This window comes from Desmodus rotundus, chromosome 8 (assembly GCF_022682495.2).
Source record: "Desmodus rotundus isolate HL8 chromosome 8, HLdesRot8A.1, whole genome shotgun sequence".
Taxonomy (NCBI): Eukaryota; Metazoa; Chordata; class Mammalia; order Chiroptera; family Phyllostomidae; genus Desmodus; species Desmodus rotundus.
Window position 1 is genome coordinate 18,449,916 of NC_071394.1, and position 20,690 is coordinate 18,470,605.

The window sequence follows — 20,690 nt, forward strand, 5'->3', positions numbered from 1 at the left end:
TTTTTAATCAATTGAAGCAGACCTTTAGTGCATTATATAAATATACAGGGTCTGGCAGAAGTAAGGCTTGCTTGAGTTTGGTTGGTAGGGTAATAATACGAGTGTAATAATTTGTAGTTTTAACTTGAACATTTCACTTAAAAATGTCATATTGTGTGCTTCATTGTGATATTGTTATGTTACAGAATTGCATGCTTATGATTTTGTAAACACAAAAGGGGGCATTATTTGTGCCAGACCCTGTATTTTATAAAGAAAGTTAATCACAAAAACTAATAGCATTGTGAAATTACGTTAAAATAGTTCTGTCCTGTGAAATGAAGTTGCGAAACTTGCCGGCACATGTGAAATACTGAAAATATATTAGGTGGGAAAAGCATACGTATTGCTTTGAAGTCTTTCTGTTTTGTACCTATACTGTATCAGTAATAACATCGGGAACACCACCACCTGCACCATTAGCTCCGCTTCTAGTATGTTCATTATTATCTGTGCAAGAAATTTGGGGGAGTAAAAATCATAGGCACTTTATTGATTTTATTAATATATGAAGCCTAATAGGAACAAAATGTGTGTGAAATTACACTATTCTATTATTGACTTTTCTATGCACAAAACAACTATTTCATCTGTGCTTAAAAAGTTAATAATACAAAGTTGGGAATATTGTAAAGTACAGCTAGAAAAATTTTGGGGAGCCCCAACTCAGTAAAAACCGTTTACTGCTAAAAAGCCTTTTAAATGTGTGTTGTTGTTGTTGTCTTCCGTAATCCAGGTTGTCTGGAATGAATATCCCACCACCAATTATCAGCAACAAAAACTGGCTCAGACTGCATTTTGTTACCGACAGCAATCACAGATACCGTGGCTTTAGCGCTCCGTATCAAGGTATATTTCACCAATACTTCTGCCTCTTTTGATGTGTACAATGATTTTGGCATACACAACTGCATTTTGTGATAGAAGCAACATATCTTTGGCATTAATAAATGGTAATTTGAACAAGCAAAAATGGTCATTCTCTTGCTAGGGTAAAATATTATCATAGCTAAATTACAGTGTAAAACTCAGTTGATTTTTATAGCACGGTGTTCAGGACGAAGAGTATGATGACCCCTGAACGGTAGCATGTGACAGGTGTTATGTTTCACTGTCATAACGTGCTTCAGGGGTTGGCCATGCTACCTGCAGCTGCACCTCCAAACACTGCAGAAAGCCTGCACTTGTAGATAGTCTCTCCGTCAGTTGACGTTAACTTTCCTATGCAGTGTGGCGGCTATTGCTAGTTTAACTAACCTTTTTAAGTCTCTTATCTACCGTTTTTATTAACAGGTATAATTTTGACTAAGTGGGATCTAGTATTTGATGTATTAACTTGAAAATACTCTGATTATAACAAGATTATCATGAAGATGGAGTACTAATGAAACTAGCTTATATGGGTTTAGTGTACTTTATCCTCAGACTATTATGTAAATAATTTATTTCATTCTCAATAGTGTATCGGCTACTGTTCAGGGAATAGTGAGCATTAATGCAGTTACATTTTTCCAATTATCTCTTTGTTTTCTTTTAATGATTTCCTTTTCGGTAGTCTTCAGGCTTAACCGCTTTGAAAACTTAATATGGTGACTTTAAACAGCTTATAGTTTATACCTAAAATGGGATTAGACCACATATTATTTTCTGGGGTACAAATCTTAACAGTCAATTTATATTTTAAGGACCAGCATCCTGTCTTTACTGCCCTATCAATACAATGTCTCACACTAATAGCAACAGACTAATGTGCTGGTATTTTGACACTTATAATAGTGTATTGAGTATCACCGTAATAAAATTCACTGAAAAAGTAGCTTGATAGTAAAGGTTTTAGATAAAATCCACTGTAGGAAAATCTATAATTTATATTTCTAATGTAGTGAATTCAAAAAGAAATATGAATGCAAATGTGCTCTTAAAGCTATGTGTAATATTAACATTCTTCAGAATATATTACTCATCATAGAACACTACACTTTAAAATTAAAAATTAAATATTCATGGAAAATTTTATTATATATTATTAAAAATAACTGTCAAAACCATAGTAATTTTAATCTTTCCATTTTAACCTACATCACCTTTAAGTTTGAACAATATTTTGAGTTTCCAATTTGATTTTCCAAAATGCTTGTGTACTTCGAAAATCAGAGGACTTTTTTTAATTGACAAGAAGTGATTGTTGTGGAGCCTGATTTTTCTCCCAAGCTGTGTGCATCCGCAGATTGTATGGCTCTGATTCCCCTCTGCCCTGAGTTAAGGCGGATGGCATGGGAAAATTCAGCAGGCTTACCTTCTTTGACCCATGTGGTCATAGAATCTTTAAGTCACGTGGCTCCTCTTCTTTATCTTACTATGAATTAAATAACACTTTTTTTCATATTTAAATAGAAATGTTTAAACTTCTATTTAAATAGATTTTTCTGGAGGAAAAATAAATCTTTCCCCCAAATAAAATGGTACTTCATTTGCTTTATGCAGTGTGGTTTCATGAAACTGGTAAATAGAGTCATTTTGCATTACAAGACAATGGTGCAAAACTGCCAGTAGATTTGTATTTAATTATCATTTTCAATATTCTACTTGCTGATCCTAAATTGACTTTTATAGTATTTTCAGGATGCAGTTTTATTTTGTAGCATTGTCTGTCTGGCTTTATCACTGAAAAATAGCATGTCAATGAATTCGCTGTAGTAAAACAGAAAGGAAGTGTTTTATGGGGTATGAGTTATTTCTATTTTCAGCAGGAAAAATAAGTTAAAAGGTGATAATTTTGAATATAATCTTATAATCTATATTTACACTATAAAGAAAAGATAAAGTGGCCTAAAGTATAGAAGATAAGATTTTGTAACAAGATCAATAAAAAAATTTTATTATACAAAATACACCTTTTCATTGTATCCTTTTGAAACTTTTCTGATTCAGACTTGATTTTCTCATTGCATTATCTCCAAATTATATTTTACCTGGACAACATAGGTTCAGCTGGAGAAGCAATTCTTAAAACTGCAATTAAATAAATGTATACTGAAAAACTTTAATAAGCACACTAAAATAGCTGTAAAAATAATAATTCTGACATGTTGATATACATACCCTAGCATGAAGTCAGAATCATGCTTTTTAGATTATCCCATGCTACCATTTAATTTCAGTGGTATCTCAACAAAAACTAATTCAAGATCGAAAATGCGTGGAATATAATATACAACAGTCACAACCAACTGTCCACGTAAGAGTTTCTTGTAACTCAACATTTTATTGAGTAATTATTATCAATTTATCAATTATTTAAAATATTTAAAATATTTAAAATATTTAGTGGTTTAATGGAGCTTAGATTGCCAAAGACTCATTATTTTCCTCATAGCATATCTGTTTAACCTGGGTCTTATAAAATGCCATGAAAATGAACTGTATACTACTAGGAGTTCCTAAATGCCAGTAGCCATTTTTAGAGTTAATTGCATAATTGATAGAGTAGTTGCATAGATACAACAACATGCTTTCACCAATAGAGCTTCCATCAAGTTGTGTTATAGGCTTGCATCTTTATTGGTTTAGATATCATAATATAAATGGGATTAAATAGAGTTTGAGGAGAACACGCTAACAATGTAGTTCTGTTGTAACTCAAGAGTACTAAGGAAAGTATTGATTTAAATAAAATCCCTTTGATACAGAAAATGCTTTCCCTCTCCCAGATCCCCCATTCAGTAAGTTTACTCTTACAAAAATCAACAAAAGCACCTCTTTTTTACCCCTGAGTTTATTTATACTGTAAGTCTCTTTTAAACCTCTGTTATCTCTTCTATGCTTTTAAAATGTTTCCTCTTTAATTTTCAACTCTTCCTAATGAAAATCATTTCAATATCATTTTACTATTTTAGTCTTTATTTTCAATAATGTTCCCATATTCAATTTTCATTAAACCTCCTTTAATGAGAACTTGAATTGTGCAATTTCCTACTTTTAAATAGTATAACCATTTACTCTGGTGTTCAAAACTTATTTATTTGTTCAAATCTACATATTATTGTCATTTGGTCTTTATTGTAAACCTACAATTTATTTCTTTTCTATGTCTATCAATATTTGATCATGTTTTCTTTCATTTTAAAAATATTTTTACTGTTGTTCAAGTAAAGTCGTCGCCATTTCCCCCCCACCACTCCCCAACCCTGCCCCACCCATCCCCATCTCCCATCCTTGATGCTACCCAACTTTGGCTTTGTCCATGGCTTCCTCCCTCCTCTCTGGTTACTATCAGTTTGTTCTTATTTCAATGTCTCTGGTTATGTTTTACTTGCTTGTTTGTTTTGTTGATTAGGTTCCACTAATAGGTGAGATCATATGGTATTTGTCTTTCACCGCCTGGCTTATTTCACTTAGCATAATGCTCTCCAGTTCCATCCATGCTGTCACAAAGGGTAGGAGCTCCTTTCTTTCTGCTGTGCTGCATTCCATTGTGATCATGTTTTCTTAATTTCCAAATTGGAAGATTTTCTGTTGACACTCATTTTTCTCATACAAAATATTTTATCTCTAGATGATGATGTTTATTAAAGGTATTTTTATCTATATACCTCAGTTATTCAAGTACAAAATATTATTACAATATTTTTCACTTTAAGTTATTATACATTTAACCTTTTTTATGTGCACAGATGCTGTGGCTTTAGATAATGACAGACTTGTTTTGGACATGTAACTTTAGGAACTGCAGCATTCAATCAATTCCAAATGTCGAAGTATATTACTATTCTATCTTATAGATTAAATCTTCTAAATCCTTACAGATTTTACCACATTTTGATTATGTTCTCTTTTCTTACATATTGTTCATGTAATTCTTATGCAATTTAGTATTTTATAGATAGTTATTTTCAATTTAACAAAGATACATCACTATTAACAGAGTCTATTTTAATTTATGAATAATAATATTTTATGCAGGTTCTCAAAGAGGTTATCATAATTTTGTATCACCTGTGTAATTGTTGGTGAGAACACATATTTCATGGACCAATGTTTCAAGTCGTATTGAAAACACACTGCCATTACCCTCAGTTACCTAGAGTCCCTTGGCATTTCTGATGCACATAATTTACGTGAAAATAACTTGGGGTTTTTTACTCCATTGTTTACACTTGGAAATGTTTTGACAAGTGTATGTGCACAGTTACTGAACAAAGATAAATGATATTATTGGGGATGCAGCATCGTATATTAACAAAGTGTAGGATTGGGAGTCAAGGGTTGAATTATGAGGTTGCTAATTGCTGTTTGAGTTGGCTGAGCCTTCATTTCCCCATCAGTTAAAGTCACAGTCGCCAGGCACTTTGTTGTGCAAACCAAAAGATAGTAAGACTTCCAGTAAAAGTCAGATATGCAGTGAAGAAAGATGCTTCAGAGGAAAGAGGTAATCAACCATATGGAGTGGTGAGAAATTCACTTTCTAACCACAAGGTACAAATCATTTCAAAATTGTGATCAAAGATAAAATTTGAACTCAGAAAACAATTAAAAAGGGAAAACAATGTTTGTCCCAGGAAAAAGTACTTTTCCTTAGAACCCAATTTTAAAACAGAACTTATTTTTTTAAGTAAAAATGAGAAGCATTTTGCTCTGTATAATTGAATTTTTTCAATCATACATTAGTCCAGGTTTAAAAATAGAGCCCACATCAGTACCTTTATATATCCATTGTTAATAAAAGAGTGGGAATCATATCCACCATGCTAGTCATAAAGCCCCTCCTCTAGTTCAGTACCTGTCAGTGTGGGTCAGGTGCATGATTTCTAGATTGAAGGTGAGAGAGTGACACCGTAAGTGAAGATAAAAACTGTGGTTCTGACAGCATAGGTGTAGTTCATTGTCATGGGAATGTTGGGCGTGGGCAAACAGGCTTTTTGGTACAGACAATGAATGGGGCTTTGTCAGCATAATTCAAGAAGTCTTGCTGAATATGTTTTTTCCACATTATAGTATTATTTAATTTTTAGTGAATACATGCTGTGGGAAAATTCATAAACTAAATCCCTATCTCAAAATAATCTCCTTTTTTTCATCATATATTTTATTTATTTTTTAAAAGTATTTTATTGTTGTTCAATTACACTTGTCTGCATTTTCTCCCCACCCCTCTACCCCACCCCAGCCAAACCCACCACCCTCCCCCGCTTCTCCTTTACATACATAGACAAACTGCATTATTTTAAACTTGTGAGGTAAGCTAGTTATTTTCATTAACTGAGTTTTGAAAGAACAGGAAGTTGAATTTCATTGATCTTTAGTATTTGAGAAAATTTTCTAGTCTTGTATTTTGTTTTATTTTCTTTTAATTTTTATTAAAATCATCTTTTTTCTTCACATCACTCTCAATTCAAAATAATTACTTTCACCTAGAAATTCTCTTTTATTTTATTTTACTGAGGGGTTAAAAATAAGCAACTTCTCTTTTCTTTTTGCTTTATGAACCCATCTAGTCTTTCGGATTTATCATCGTATTTGTACCTTGTCGACACAGTCATCAGAGATCATGAAAATAACACATTTAATAGACAAAATGGTTTGTCTAAGTAAGCACTGATCTGTCCAAAACAGCCAATAAAAACTCCCAAAAGCATTTTTTTTGACAAAAGTGTGTTTTTTATAGTCATACCAGTATAAAATTTAAGGACTTTTACCACATTCGTTGATAAAATGATTGGATTAAATTCTTCCATAGCTAACTATACTTAATTTTTCATTTCTGTCTTCAAAATGTATTTACCAATTTTTATATTATCTTCCAGCTCAATGTTCTATTCATCAGCCGTGTGTGTGTTTGATAGTAAACTGGCTAACTGTCATTTAATTTCAAATTTCCCTGAAATATAAGTTCCCCTTCAAAACACACCCTGGTAAACTGAGCTAAGTGTTGTTTATCAGAAACACAGTGTAGTGATTAATTTGCTTCACTCTGGTCAAACATAGTTTATAGTAAAGTTCTTTATCTTGCTATACATTTTAACATTTATGAATTAAAAATTAAGCCATATGACTGTATTTAGAGTTGGAATATAGTTTTACAGTGTGTGTGTGTGTGTATATATATATATGTGTATATACACACACACACACACACTAGATATACATATATACATATAATCTATATGCATATATAATATATATGTATATAAAATGAGGTTTTAGAAATAAAGTAGAATGTTAGGAATAATGTTATTTCCTTTATCTTGCCTGTTTTATAGTCCTTTTTATTCTGATTGAGTTAATATTATATATTAATAATACTGAGAGTACCTGTGAGTGAAAGACATCATTCATGAGAAAAAGTTACACTTTGAAACATTAAATTCATATTTTGATATAGATGATTGCTTAAAATCAGATGATAATAGGCTTTTGAGCCAAGTGTAAAGGAAAAAAAATGTATGTACTTAAGAAATAGTCACAGAAATCATCACATTCAGGAGTAGATGGAGATGTTGTTATATAATTTTCACTATTTTTTAAGGAACTGAGTCAATATTCATTGACAGGAGTGACTCTGACTAATAGTAAAAAAGGAAAAATATCACAATTTTATTGTTTGAAAAGGTCTTTAATGCTTATTTTGCTAAGTGTTCTTTCTTAAGCCAGTATTTTGTTTCCTTAAAATTTATTTAATATTTAATAAGTATTATATCTTAGTGTTTAATCTGTATATAAACCTTTTATTGATATATTTTATAAAGTGAAAGGGAAATTATATTAACCACATGTTACAATCACTTGGACTTTATGAGAAACTAGAAATATTTTAGTAAAATTATTGTGATTTAGATTGGTATCTTCAAATAGAGCAACTACTGTGAATTGGAGATAATCTATCAAATATGCACTCGTAATTCTGACAATATTTTCTGAAACATATAGTAGCTTAAAATATTGCACTTAACAACTGCAAAACAACAAAAATATCACTATAGAGCAACATTTTAATTTGGTCCACAGATTCCTGCTGATAATAAACTAAACTTAAAACTTCCCAATCTCTTCTAGAATAGTCTCTTTTATGTTAATTAGTAACCTTGGGGTAGATTCTGAAACTCTTAAGGTTTAGGTTGCTGCCTTCTTCCTTTTTTAAAAAAGCTTATGTCAAGTGATATCCTCTGAGCCCTAAGAGTGATAAGGTGAAACTGACTAGGCTGTACATAAGCCCTTGTGTACTCATAAATATCAGCTGGTTTCAATGGTGATGTCACTTCTTGGCAACTGAAACTCCTGCAGATGTTTACTGTTGATGTCCACAAGGCAACTTGAGTATGTTCTTTTACCATGGTCGGTTTTCCATCTTTCCTCCTCTGCTTATTCTGTGACACTTTTTGCTGGATCTACCATCTCCACTTCAGCTAAATCTCTTTAAGCCACATTTCCTACAATACAGTTTCTTTTTCCCTTACCAACATAGCCCCGTGGCAAGGTGCTGGCTCTTTAACTCACTTAACGACACCTATCTGCCACCCAACACACATCTTTCATGAAAACATAAGTCTACCAGTTGCTGGACACACATTCCTCTGCTGCTCTGCTGGATGCAGGTGTGTTTTCATGGGCTTGCAAGCTCCGATACTGTAAGGCTTCAGAATTATCCCTGGAGCAAATGGTGAGTAGCAAATCTATACAGATGGCTGTACTCTTCCTTACTTCATCTTGCATGAGAGTTTTTACACAGTGGGACAGCTTAGACTTCTTGCTTCTTTGGACTGTGGGAGAGCTCTTCTTTTGTCATGTCCTGGGTTTTCCCTAATCATGGCTTTCCGAAAGGTCTTTAAAAAAAACCCTTTTTTATTACAAAGTCATAAGCATGTAATTTTGTGACATAACAAGATCACACTCAACCACCATATGACTTTTTAGGTGAAATGTTCAAATCAAAACTTTAAATTATTGCACCCATGTTATTACCCTACCAACCAAACTCAAGCAGGCGTTACTTCTACCAGAGCCTATGTATTGCACAAGTAATTTGTTTTTAGTGATGGCTAAGTAATCGCACAAAATGACCTACGAAGGACTTCCGCCAAGCACAGCAAGTACAAGCCGTCAAGCACATTGTGTGTGACTGATTCTCCCATGTCGGTGTGAAAAATGGGGTCTGAGGAGTTAAGCCTTGTGGGCCTTACTTACATTTATTTTGTAGGCAATTTTATCGAGCTATTTGAAGATGGCATCATCAAATTAAATTAAAATCCCTAGATATTTTATTTTAGATTCAAAAATTTAAATAGCTAAAGACAATTTAGGAAGTTTATTCAGATGACAGAGATACTAACTTTGGATTTTCCTTAAGTTTAGAGCTGTAGGAGGTTGAGTGTTTATACCAGAATCAATTTTGTAGCCCAAAAAGCTTTGGAAACACAGGGTTGAACAAATTTAAGCTGAATTATTTTATTTCAGCAAATAAGCCCTTTGAACTTATTTTGGAACTACTTTTACCTCAGGACATATTTTGAGAAATGATCCTGTGAGGTATGATGGAAAGAATTAGCTTCATCTGACAATAAATTTATCATTATTTAATCTGATGCTTTCTTTAGTTATTTAATTACCTGAAGTTATAAATGAGGCAGGCAAATTGCTAATGATGTTTGATTTTTTAAGTTAAAACCCCTATTAGAGATCTATTATAGCACATTTATTTATTCATTCATTTGCCCATCTGTCCAATTTTGTTCAACAAAAATATTGCTGAGCACCAACTCTGTACCAGATACTGTGCTTGGCTGTGATATGACACAGTCCCTGAAATTGGAGAGTTTCCTGAATAGGATGTGAAAAGATGAGTGAATATGATATTAAAAGAAAAAATATGAAGTATGAAAGTTCAGAAATTATGGGCTCATGTGGGGAGTGAAACAGAATGCGTGGCCCGGGAAAACATTCAGAATACCTGACCCTGACTCCTGACTTGAGTCTTGAAAGCTTCGAGTAGTTTTAGGTTAGAATGCAGATGTGACAACTATGTGGTATAAAACTATGTGAGTCCCTAATGGCTGCAGAGATCATTAACTATCGAAATAGAAGTGATTAGGATATAGCCACTTCCTCTAGACCCAGAGTACCGGCACTGCCTTCCAGCCTCCGAATTGCCCATCTCTTTTGGGACCCACTGGATTGTCCTGTAACGTAACAAATGGCTAGTAGCTGGCACGGTAGGGCACTTTCTGCGTACCTCTGTGGCTGACATTCACAGTTCAGTTTCTAGTCGCAACCAGTTGTCATTAAACATTCCCAATATCACACCAGACCTTCTGGTTCATGACAAACTCAAAGTGACCAGCAAAGAGCAAAAAGTATTACTCTCTATTGCTATTGGCTGACTTTAAATAATAGCTTATATCTGAGTAAATTAGAAGATCCAGATATATAAATATTTCAATCACTGTATAAAAGCTAGGAAGCAGATTGTGAGTTGTTTCATGGTTACCTGGTTTTATAATTTACAACTTTCTAAAGATAGCATCTGTGCTTTTTCACTCCGCATCCCCAGAGTTTACCATGTTAGAAATGCCCAATGACTGTTCAAGGAATAATTGAATATTACACATTCACAGGTGTCACAATTTATAACATATTTTGTATATGCGTTATTTCATGCAGTCTTCACAATATCCCATCAATTATTGGGCTGGCTACAGAGTTTGCTTAGGTTTTTTCTATACGATAGCTCTAGTAGTGCTTACTTGTCTTTAATTTCATTCAAAACAATTTTGTTAGATTGTATTGTGACAGCTGTCATATCAGTGTGCATTTAAAAAAATATCCAAGTTGGTGAATTTTTGTGTAGCCACTTAAATATTGAAGATGGAAGAAAATATATAATAGTTTCAGTGTATTATGCTTTATTACTTCAAAAAAGGTAAAAGAAGCAACTGAAACACACACAAAAAAAATAGATTTCCACAGTATATGGAGAAGGTGCTATGACTGGTTGAAAGTGTCAGAAGTGGTTTGTGAAGTTCCTTGGTACCATTGACATTTTGGCCAAGTAATTCTTTGCTGTGGGGCTGTCTTATGCTTTGGAAGATATTTAGCAGCACCCCTGGCCTCTACCCGCTAGCAGGCAATAGCAGGAAGTAGCCAATGTATTCAAAATATCCAAATCAATAGAGTTATTGGTGAAAATGAAATAAAATGTGTCTTTTAATTTACAGAAAAAAACTAAATGGACTTTTTGACCAATGAATATATTATTTTCTCTGCTTACCAAACAAGAAACAAAGATCTGGGATAAATTATGCAGGCAAGCCTTGCATAAGGCCTTCACGCTAGGTGTCAAGCTGGAGCTGTGAACCTCTGGCTCAGCAGTGGGCTGACATTGTACCGCCCAGAGAAATGGGTGTATTTTTCTAGTTCACCCCTGAGGTTCTACATGAGCTAACTGTACCCCTTTGAAAAAAGTGATAAGCCCAAGGTCACATTAGACAATAGTAGAACCAGGTCTTAATCCTTAGAAATATATATATATATATTTGTTTTGCTTCTAAGTTTTATGATAATTTTACTATGTTCTCCAGCCTTGGTTGTCTTCAAATTTGCAAATCCACAGAATAGATTCTTTATTTTGAGAAAAGGCTAAAATTCATTGAGAATCAAATTTGGTGAGTTAATAAAAAATCATGTCTATACATTGTACTTGATTAAAACTGTTGTGTTAATAAAACAATGTCAGTTATAAAATTAGTTAATATACATAAACCACTTTGAAGAGTGTCTTCCAGGTTAAGAATTATATAAAATGTTAGCTGTTATTACTATTATCAGTAGCAGCAGGAGAAGCATCATCACCCTTATTGTATGACTGAAAGTGACTTGTGGGGCAATTTCAAGCATATTAGGTCTAATAGCAGTATTATTTGAAATAAGACTATCCCCACCTTTCACAGTAAGTTTCTTGGAGACTCATATTTGTTTGATTATGTAATATAAGTGTGTGTTGATTTTTTAAAAGAATGCATTTAATACAACTTTCAATATATTAAATATGTAAAGAAAATTATTCCCAGAAAATCTATACCAAATATTTAACAGGCATGTCTTAAAAATTAACCATGTGGTATATCAGCAGAGTATATTCCTCATATGCTACCTATGCATAGGCTAAAACAAATGCTAAAATCATCTGTTCTTACAGGCTGATTCTTCCCTTTATTATATTAGGTATACTGACTGTTATTGGAAAACCCAAGAAGAAATCCGTAGCTATAAGAAAAAAAAATAAAACAGTTTAAGGTGAAAGAAATATAATAACCCTTATCAGAAAAGGCAATGGTTTCATAATGCCCCAGTGCACTGTTGTTTGAAAAGGTCAGATTTAAACATTATATTATTGGCCTAACAAGAAAAAAAGCCATGTTACATTCGTCCTTCTTACAGAAAATGTAGTAACATGTACTACACAGAGTTTCTATAGCGAACACGAGCCTCCAGATTTGTGGTCATGAAATTTTGCTGAAATTTCCAAGCATATGCTAATTTTCCTAGTTTATCCATGTAAAAAACTCTTCTAAACTTTTACCCAAGACAGCTGTTTAGGTGAAAAATAGTAATAAAAACTAATATTGGAACAGTAGCGAGAGGTAACGATACCCGAGAATAAATTTTTCTTCACACAAGTATTATTCTGTTCACACACATATTGCTCTGGAAAGAACACTGGGCTAGAAATTGGTAGATTTGGGTCGAACCCCCACATGTGAACTTGAATACTTTCCATAACATCTCAGGACTTGGAGGTGACTAGACAATGGGGTAATAAACTTCTTTCCAGGTCTAAAACTTTCTGGCCTAATCTGCGCCCTATGCCTGTCACTCACAAGGGGTGCTCTAAAGGCAGCTCGGCCTCACAGTGTTGTGTACACACACCCCCAATTGTAAAACTTCTTGTAGCCCCATAAAATGTGAGAAAAAAAGAGAAAATTAATTTTAATTGCATTTAACTAATATGACCAAAATATTAACATTTCAACACCATGTAAAAAGTGTTAATGGTTTCTGTTGCATTTTATTTTTCAACTGAGTCTCAAAAATCTCTCTCTATATACATACATATATGTGTATATTCCACACTTACAGTACAGCTCATATTGACAATTAAGTTTTTATTGGGAAGAAATTATTTTTGTAAAAGAATAATCAACTTATAAATAAGACAATTAGTATCTCAATGTATTGGCAATTATGGTTTCCTTGAGTTTCACTGTAATTTACGGTTTGCACACAATATTGAAATAAACACCTCACAATGTTACATCAGTGTATATACTCCCAACATTTGCCTGTCATGCTGCGTCTAAGCGCGGCTGCTGTTTTCTGAAACAATAAACGTGTATTTAATGAACCATACTTTGTGCTGCCTATTTCTAAATTTAAATTAAAATAAATTACAGTGGAACACAATTAAAATGTGAGTTCTTCTGTCTCACTACCTACACTTCTCTCACGTGCTCAAAAGGCAGAAGTGGCCAGTGGCTACCATGTTAAACTCTGCGGGCTCAGCAGATCGGGTGAAGCGCCCTCTTGTGGAAGTTGGTTAGCGCTCTTCAATGACAAGAACACTGGAAACTCAAAATCACAGTAATACTCTGAGAGAATCGGATAGGGTAATTTTTCTTATTTTTCCTCACCTTTTGGCTGTTATTACCCAACTTAATGATTTTTTGATTATGATAATTGTACTTCAAGGTCTGCCTTCTTGCAGAACTTTAGAATCCATAGTTAAAAAGTATGATTCCCACCCCATCGTATGTAATTTAAAATAAATCCATAAAATAAAAGCATTCAACAAAATTCTGACGTTCTCATTTTGAAGTTGAAAAACATGAATTTATTTGAAACCAGCCTCTGTTTCTTTCTTTCTTTTTCTTTTGTGCCTCTAATCCCTCTGTGAGACACGTAGCTCAGGCCTTTTGCTACCACGGAGTTATTGAGAGGCTTACACTCCTGTTTAAGAATTGTGATGCATGTTTCAGGTTCAGTATGTTCTGGTTATCTACCACAGGCCGGTTTTATTTTTCCCATAAGGACACTCGTTCTGTGAATCAGAAAGTGGTGTAACTGTAATCAAAAAGCAAAATATCAAATGCAGGTTAAGGTTTAAGAAAAGCCTCAGATTTCTTCTGGTTTTCACAGTTAGATATATTGACAGGTTTTAATATATTTTAATTTTATAAAAGAAAGACACCATCTACATGCACCTGCCACAGGATGAAAATTCATTTAGGTCCATTGGACACATTAAACTGGTGAATAAGTGTGAGAGGGCTGCTATAACAAAATACCATGCACTGGGTGGCTTAAACAACAGACACTTATTTCACACTGTTCTGGAGGCTGGAAGTCCAACCTCAAGGTACCAGGGGCCCTGATCTTTGCAGGCTTTTCTCCTTGGCTCATAGATGGGTGCCTTCTTGCTGTGTCCTCGTCTAGCTTTCCTCTGCGCTCACCCATGCCTGGGTCTGTCTCTGCATATCCAAATGTCCTCTCCTTGTGAGACTATCAGTCATATTCGGTTAGGGCCTGCCCTAAAGAACTCATTTGAAGTTAACCAGTTTCTATAGAACTTATCTCTAAATAGAGCCACATGTGAAGGCACTGGGGGTTAGGACTTTATCTTATGAATTTTAGAGAGATAAAAATTAGTCCATTTTTAAAATTAGTCCATTTCTAAAGCTAGAAACACAGTTTGAATTCTGTAATTAGAGTACCAATTCCAAGATATTAATCAAATCATACATTTGATTGATCATCAAATTCTTCCTTCTCTTTCTCGCAGGCATTGTTGGCCAGGTGCCTGTATAAAGAAATGAGAGGGTTAAGATGGGCCATTCTGGTCTCTGGACCTTCCTTTTCCTTTTCTTTTAAGCTTCCCACTTGCCACTCCTTTAGGTTTTTCTAAGATCAAAAGGAGTAGAGGGCAGAGAAGGTAAAAGATAGTGGTCTGAACTAAGTCCTAAGCCAGCTACATGCTCTCTGGTCCTGAAATTCAGGCTGACGGGAATGGCCAGTCCTGGGACCTCGTCAGTGATTCCAGCTAGCGTCTCTCTTCTGTGATTTCTTATACCAGGGAGATTCATCCTTATCCTAAACAGACACTTGCCAGAGTTTGTTCCAAACACTTGGCACCCCCAGCATTCTTTGGCTGACATACTTTTTTACCCTTCAGGTGGCCTACTTGGGCAGGTCCTCTGATGATGCCATGATCCTGGTTGGTGACACAGAAAACAAATCTTTGCTATAAGAAACACAAAAAATTCAGACTTATCTCTCTTCCTCTCTAGATTTCCTCAACAGATGTCAGTTTTACCTTATTCATGTGTGACTTTGACTTTAGCTTTGTCAGACATGAATACACCAGTCTTTTTTGTGTGGGAACTTTCTGAGATAAATTTCATAAATGAGTGATCACATTGAAAGCCACCTCACTAGACAGCACTGGGAAGGGCACAAACCAATCTACAAGAGATCTCTCAAAGGAAATATTTTCATCGATCTTCTTCTCTCTTCTTGGTCCCCCTTCTTCATCTTATTCTGCCTTAAGAGTCCAAGAGTCACAACAAAGATTCTCCTACATTTCCTTTGAAAGAGATTTGTATAAGAAGCTGAATGTCCTACCTTCACTCAAATATCTTAAAATCTACTAAATCACTGTTTCCATTTAAACCGAGTCAGGAAGAACCCTATTCTAACCTGGCATGCACTCCACACATACAAATATATGGCAACGTTTACACATTTGCTGAAACCAAGCTTTACACTTTGTTAGAGTATGTAATACCTAATGGAAACTATATTTATCATTTTCATTTCTCATTCATATTTGCCATTGGTATGCTATTTTTTATATGGTGTGCTTCATTGTGTTATTTTAGTTGTAAATTTTCTCTCGCAACAACCTATTTCTCACATTCATATTGAACTCTTGTGATATTGTATAGTTCATAAACTAAATACGAAAACCAATGAGGAATAGATAATGCAAAATTAGCCCATAGAAGGGCATTTCCAGTGTTAGGATAAAACTGAGGTAAATAGAAAACTGCCAATATCCAGTTTAAGCAATTAGGGGATACACCAATATTAAACCAGGGATCTAAAACTTGTTATTGGAATTCCAGTTATGCTAGTGGTTAACTTTTTAAAGTTGTTTAATATCTTTGAATCTTAATTTAATCATAAATAAGGGAGGTATATATTTATTACACTCTCTTTGGGTAGTTTGTGTTCATCTTAAATGGTTAAATTTCTTTTTTAAATGGTATATCAGTGACTTTCTGTGAATTATTTGTAGATGAAGCATTTGATAGCATGTTTATATTTAGGTTTTGCTTCAAAATTTGTATACATAGTTATGAGCATAAATTTTAGGGGAGCTGTTATTGCAGCTCTAACTCTAAATGAGAATCAAATGAACTTGGTTTCTACATGTTCTTAATTTAAATTATTCTGTCCATGGTTTATGAATACATTCACATACAACATATATCTTTCTGCGATGACTTCATTCATTTATATGTTTATTTTTAATAAAGTCTCAGGGGCTGTAAACCGTGACTGTGTAGCCATAGTTGTTTGCTCCTTGTGTCACGTGGCAGTGGAAGGCCTGACTGAGGAGGTGGACACTGTATCCTTCCCCCGGTTTGTGCAATGACTCCATAGTACTTGATGTGGGGTTTACTCTGGGCATCTCGTTCTCTAGATCTCTCTCTTTCTCCAAATATCTCTCTCTCATCACAATGTCCAGAGTCAACTCTTGTTTTCTTTTATTTGTTCCAAAATTATGCTTTTTTCCCCATTTTCTTTCTGAAAGGGAGATCACTAGGTATCTATTATCTATCTCTCTATCTATCTATGTAGCATTGATTCCAGTTAAATTACTCATCCTTGGATATTTAAACAGGGCACCAAGTTTGCTCTGTCATTGTTAAAATATGTTTGATCATTTTATTATTAAATTATTTATATCTATAAAATTATTTACTAAATTATGCCAACCATGATTAATATTTTAATGAGTAAATTGAAGCTTTGGCCTCTGATTCACCCTTTTTTTTTTTACCTAAATTTATGCATAAGAATTGCTAAAATACTAAAGTTTATTCTTAATGTACAAATTTTAATTTTTCACATTTTTCCATTGGGTTGTACTATTGATTCAATAGCTATTAAATTACCTTGAGAAAATTCACGAACTAAATCTCATGCTAAATCCTCTAGAATGAAATGACTTCCCACAACTCCCAAGGAAAGGAAATGGGGTCAAGGTCCTCTTTTAAGCCAATATTATTTTGCAAATTAGGACCCAACATTTTAAGCCTTTCTCTACATTGTTCAATAACTCTTTTATTTTCTCTCATTTTTCTGGATATTGAATTTTTCTTTAGTATACCTTTGTGTATAAATAATCCTGCAATACTGCAATATACTTTAATCTTCCTGATAATTTTTCCTATATAATTTACAATGTGTTTCATGCTACATTTCTTCGCTTCTTCAGATATGTGACTTACTTAATAGCTCTACATAATACATCCCCACTTAATTAAATGATATGTAGGGCTGTAGGCCAAAATCCATCTGAATCTGAATGGGACCAATTTGTTTCATACCCTAGAAGAGAATATTATTCCTAAGTATATTTTGGGGGGAGGGGACTTAGAGGGTAACATATTTTCAAGTTGGTACAAGTTCCACTCTTTTAACTTAATAAAAAAATTTCCAATGATGTCTGTGCCTAAGGGACTTTTTAATCAAAATAATGTCATCAAACCAAAAGGAAAAAAAAAGTGGCATCTCTTTCAATATAAATAATATTGTTACAATGTTTTTTTTCCTTCCTCATTTGTTTTCGCTGTCTTTATTTATTTATTTATTTTTGGTGGGATAGAAACTAAACATTTTGTATCTGCTTAGACTAATGTCTTCCCAAAAGTTATAGAGATATGTTATTAAGGCTCTACTTATGACATATTTGTATCTTTTTCTGGTTTAATTTACACATTGCTGAGATATTGTTTCTTATGATGTAATTGGATGGCAAAAGCAGTACTGGTTTCTGTGGCAAAGTAGTAAACTGTGCTTTAGGAATCAGAATGTCTTCATTCAAATCTTGCTTTTTTTTCCATGTTCCCCCTAAAATTACGATTTTTTAAATTTTAAATTTATTTATTTATTTTTATTCAGTTACAATTGTCTGCATTTTCTCCTCTTCCCTCCACCCCACCCCAGCCAGTCCCACCTCCCTCCCCCACCTCTACCCTCCCCCTTGATTTTGTCCTTGTGTCCTTTATAGTAGCTCCTATAGACCCGTCTCCCCACTATCCCCTCCCCACTCCCCTGTGGCTATTGTTATGATGCTCTTAATTTCAATGTCTCTGGTTATATTTTCTTTATATTTTTGAAGAACACTTCAGTAAATAATCTAGATTCTGTGTTTTCTTCTCCTTTCTTCAAAACCTCTGTTCTATAGTCTATTTTCTCAGAGATTATGTTGGTTTTTATTAATCCATAAAATGTTACTGCTTAGGTATTCTAATTTTTCTGCTAATTTATTTCCATTTCTAGATAAAATTATGCATGTTTTACATTAGGTAACTGGCAAAAACAAAGTTATTAAAGATAATGCAGAAAAAAACAGTAACAAGGAAAGTACTTATTAAAATAGCATGTTACTCTGATTTTTAAAGGGTGTGAAATAAAAGATCAATCTTTTGAAGAACAAATGAATAAAGATAAAATTAACAAACAAATGTGGAAAAATTAGTAACTTGAACACAAGTTAATTTCTATATGAAGTTCTTAAATACAACAGCAGTTTTGAATACCTACTGTTTCACACACCATGGATTTATAACCTCATGTAATTACACATTTTTCGCAAACTGGAAATCCATATAACACTGAGGTCAATCGTGGTAGATGTCAGAGGAGTAATAGCATGTTGCCTGGTAAAACAAGCTGACATAATAATTTACATCTCTTTATAATTAATGTCAGGAAACGTGAGAAAGAAAACGTGCAGCATATGATAAAGGGTCTATCCCAGATCTCTGCCCTAACCTGATTAATGAGCTAATTGAGTTTTTCTTTAACTCCCTAAATCCTGACATCCAGTTTTCTCACCAACGCAGTAAAATTGAATTCTGTATGATCCCTGAGCAAACACACTGATTATATCAAAATTTCTTTTAAATTTAAACTGATTGCCTCATTACAGAAGGCTTATATTTCTGATTTCACATTTTCACTTCTCTGTGAGTGAACATTTATTTTTTCTATTTTCAATAAAACAGTTTTTGAAAACCATAGTTTAATAAAAGTGAAAATTAATGCATGTATCCAAAAATATATAATAATTTAAATGTAATTTGTGAATGATAAAGGTTTTTTTTTTTTTCAGTCATTCATGATTATAAATGCATCTCCTGGAAAAAGGAGGTCTTGATTCAAAATCTGCTGTAATTTTTTAATCTAGGATCTTCATAAACTTTAGCTTTTTAACTGTTAAATACAAACGTTAATACAACTTATCTCAAAGACTTTTTGGGTTAAATGAAATTGCATACAAGGAAATTAACACACTGGCTCATATACTAAGAACTGGGAAAAAAAAAACAAAACACGTCAGCTCTTATATTACAAATGTCTGCCCAGCAGGTTATACTTCTAGGAGCCACGTAAAATATTTGTGTCATAGTTATTTTTAGGTTTCTCTCTTATTAATGAAGTTCCTTAAGAGGCACCTTCAGTTCACTCCTCTAGTCCCCTGAGACCTGGCCACAGCAGTCATTCATCCATCCACTCGTTCACTCAACAAACATTCATTGAGGGCGACTTGCATCCTGCTCTAAGGAGTAGGATGGAAAAGGAGAAGCGCAAAGCCCTTGCCTGCGTGGCTATTGCAGCGTAGTTGAGGAAACAAGTCAAATATACAAATATAGACACATTAAATAAATACACACAAAAAAGTAAATACGAATATTTTCTATAAATACATGAATGAGGGGGATGGAATGGGGAATCAAATAGGGATGTAGGACCTGGTTTCGGGAGATACTCAGGGAACATGTTTTCCTTGTGAAACGAGGTGAAAGACTAGCAGCAGTTCAGAACAAGGAGAGTGGGGTAGGGGCCGAGCCCGTGCAGAGGCGCGGAGGAGAGTGGCCCAGTCGGGCAGACAAAGTCTGCTTAGAAGGAAAAGCTTAACGTGTCTGAAGAACCTAAAGAATTCCCATGTGGCCGAAACAGCAAAATTCAGTGAGAGTGACCTTAAGTAATGTTACAGAATCACGTCCTCAGGCAGTGATATGGGATACCTAGAAAGATTTTAAGCAGGGGAGAAGGAGAAACATGATTTAATCTTTGAGATTTGTTTTTTTTTTCTTCACATCGGCGTGGAGAATGTACTCTAGAGGTGTCAGAATGAAAGTAGATAAAGTAACTGTTTTGCTTTCTCCAGGTGAGACATAAGGACTGCCTGACCTAGGATAGTGAGGGGAAAAAATGAAAGGAAAGCAGATTCTATAAAAGTTTGAATTGAAATGGACAGGATTTACTGACTAATTGGAACTTGGCATGAAGGAAAAGAAGAAATTATGAAT

At 33.9% G+C, this 20,690-nt stretch overlaps 1 protein-coding gene across 2 annotated transcripts in view; it reads left to right on the forward strand.

Annotated features, from left to right (window-relative positions):
- The window catches only part of CSMD3 (CUB and Sushi multiple domains 3), an 885,055-nt gene that overhangs the window by 287,801 nt on the left and 576,564 nt on the right, over positions 1-20,690 (forward strand). For both annotated transcript variants that reach the window (XM_024572155.3, XM_045181698.2), the window contains exon 6: positions 776-888. In XM_024572155.3, coding sequence (XP_024427923.2) covers positions 776-888 — 113 coding nt within the window. The remainder of the gene's footprint in view (positions 1-775; positions 889-20,690) is intronic.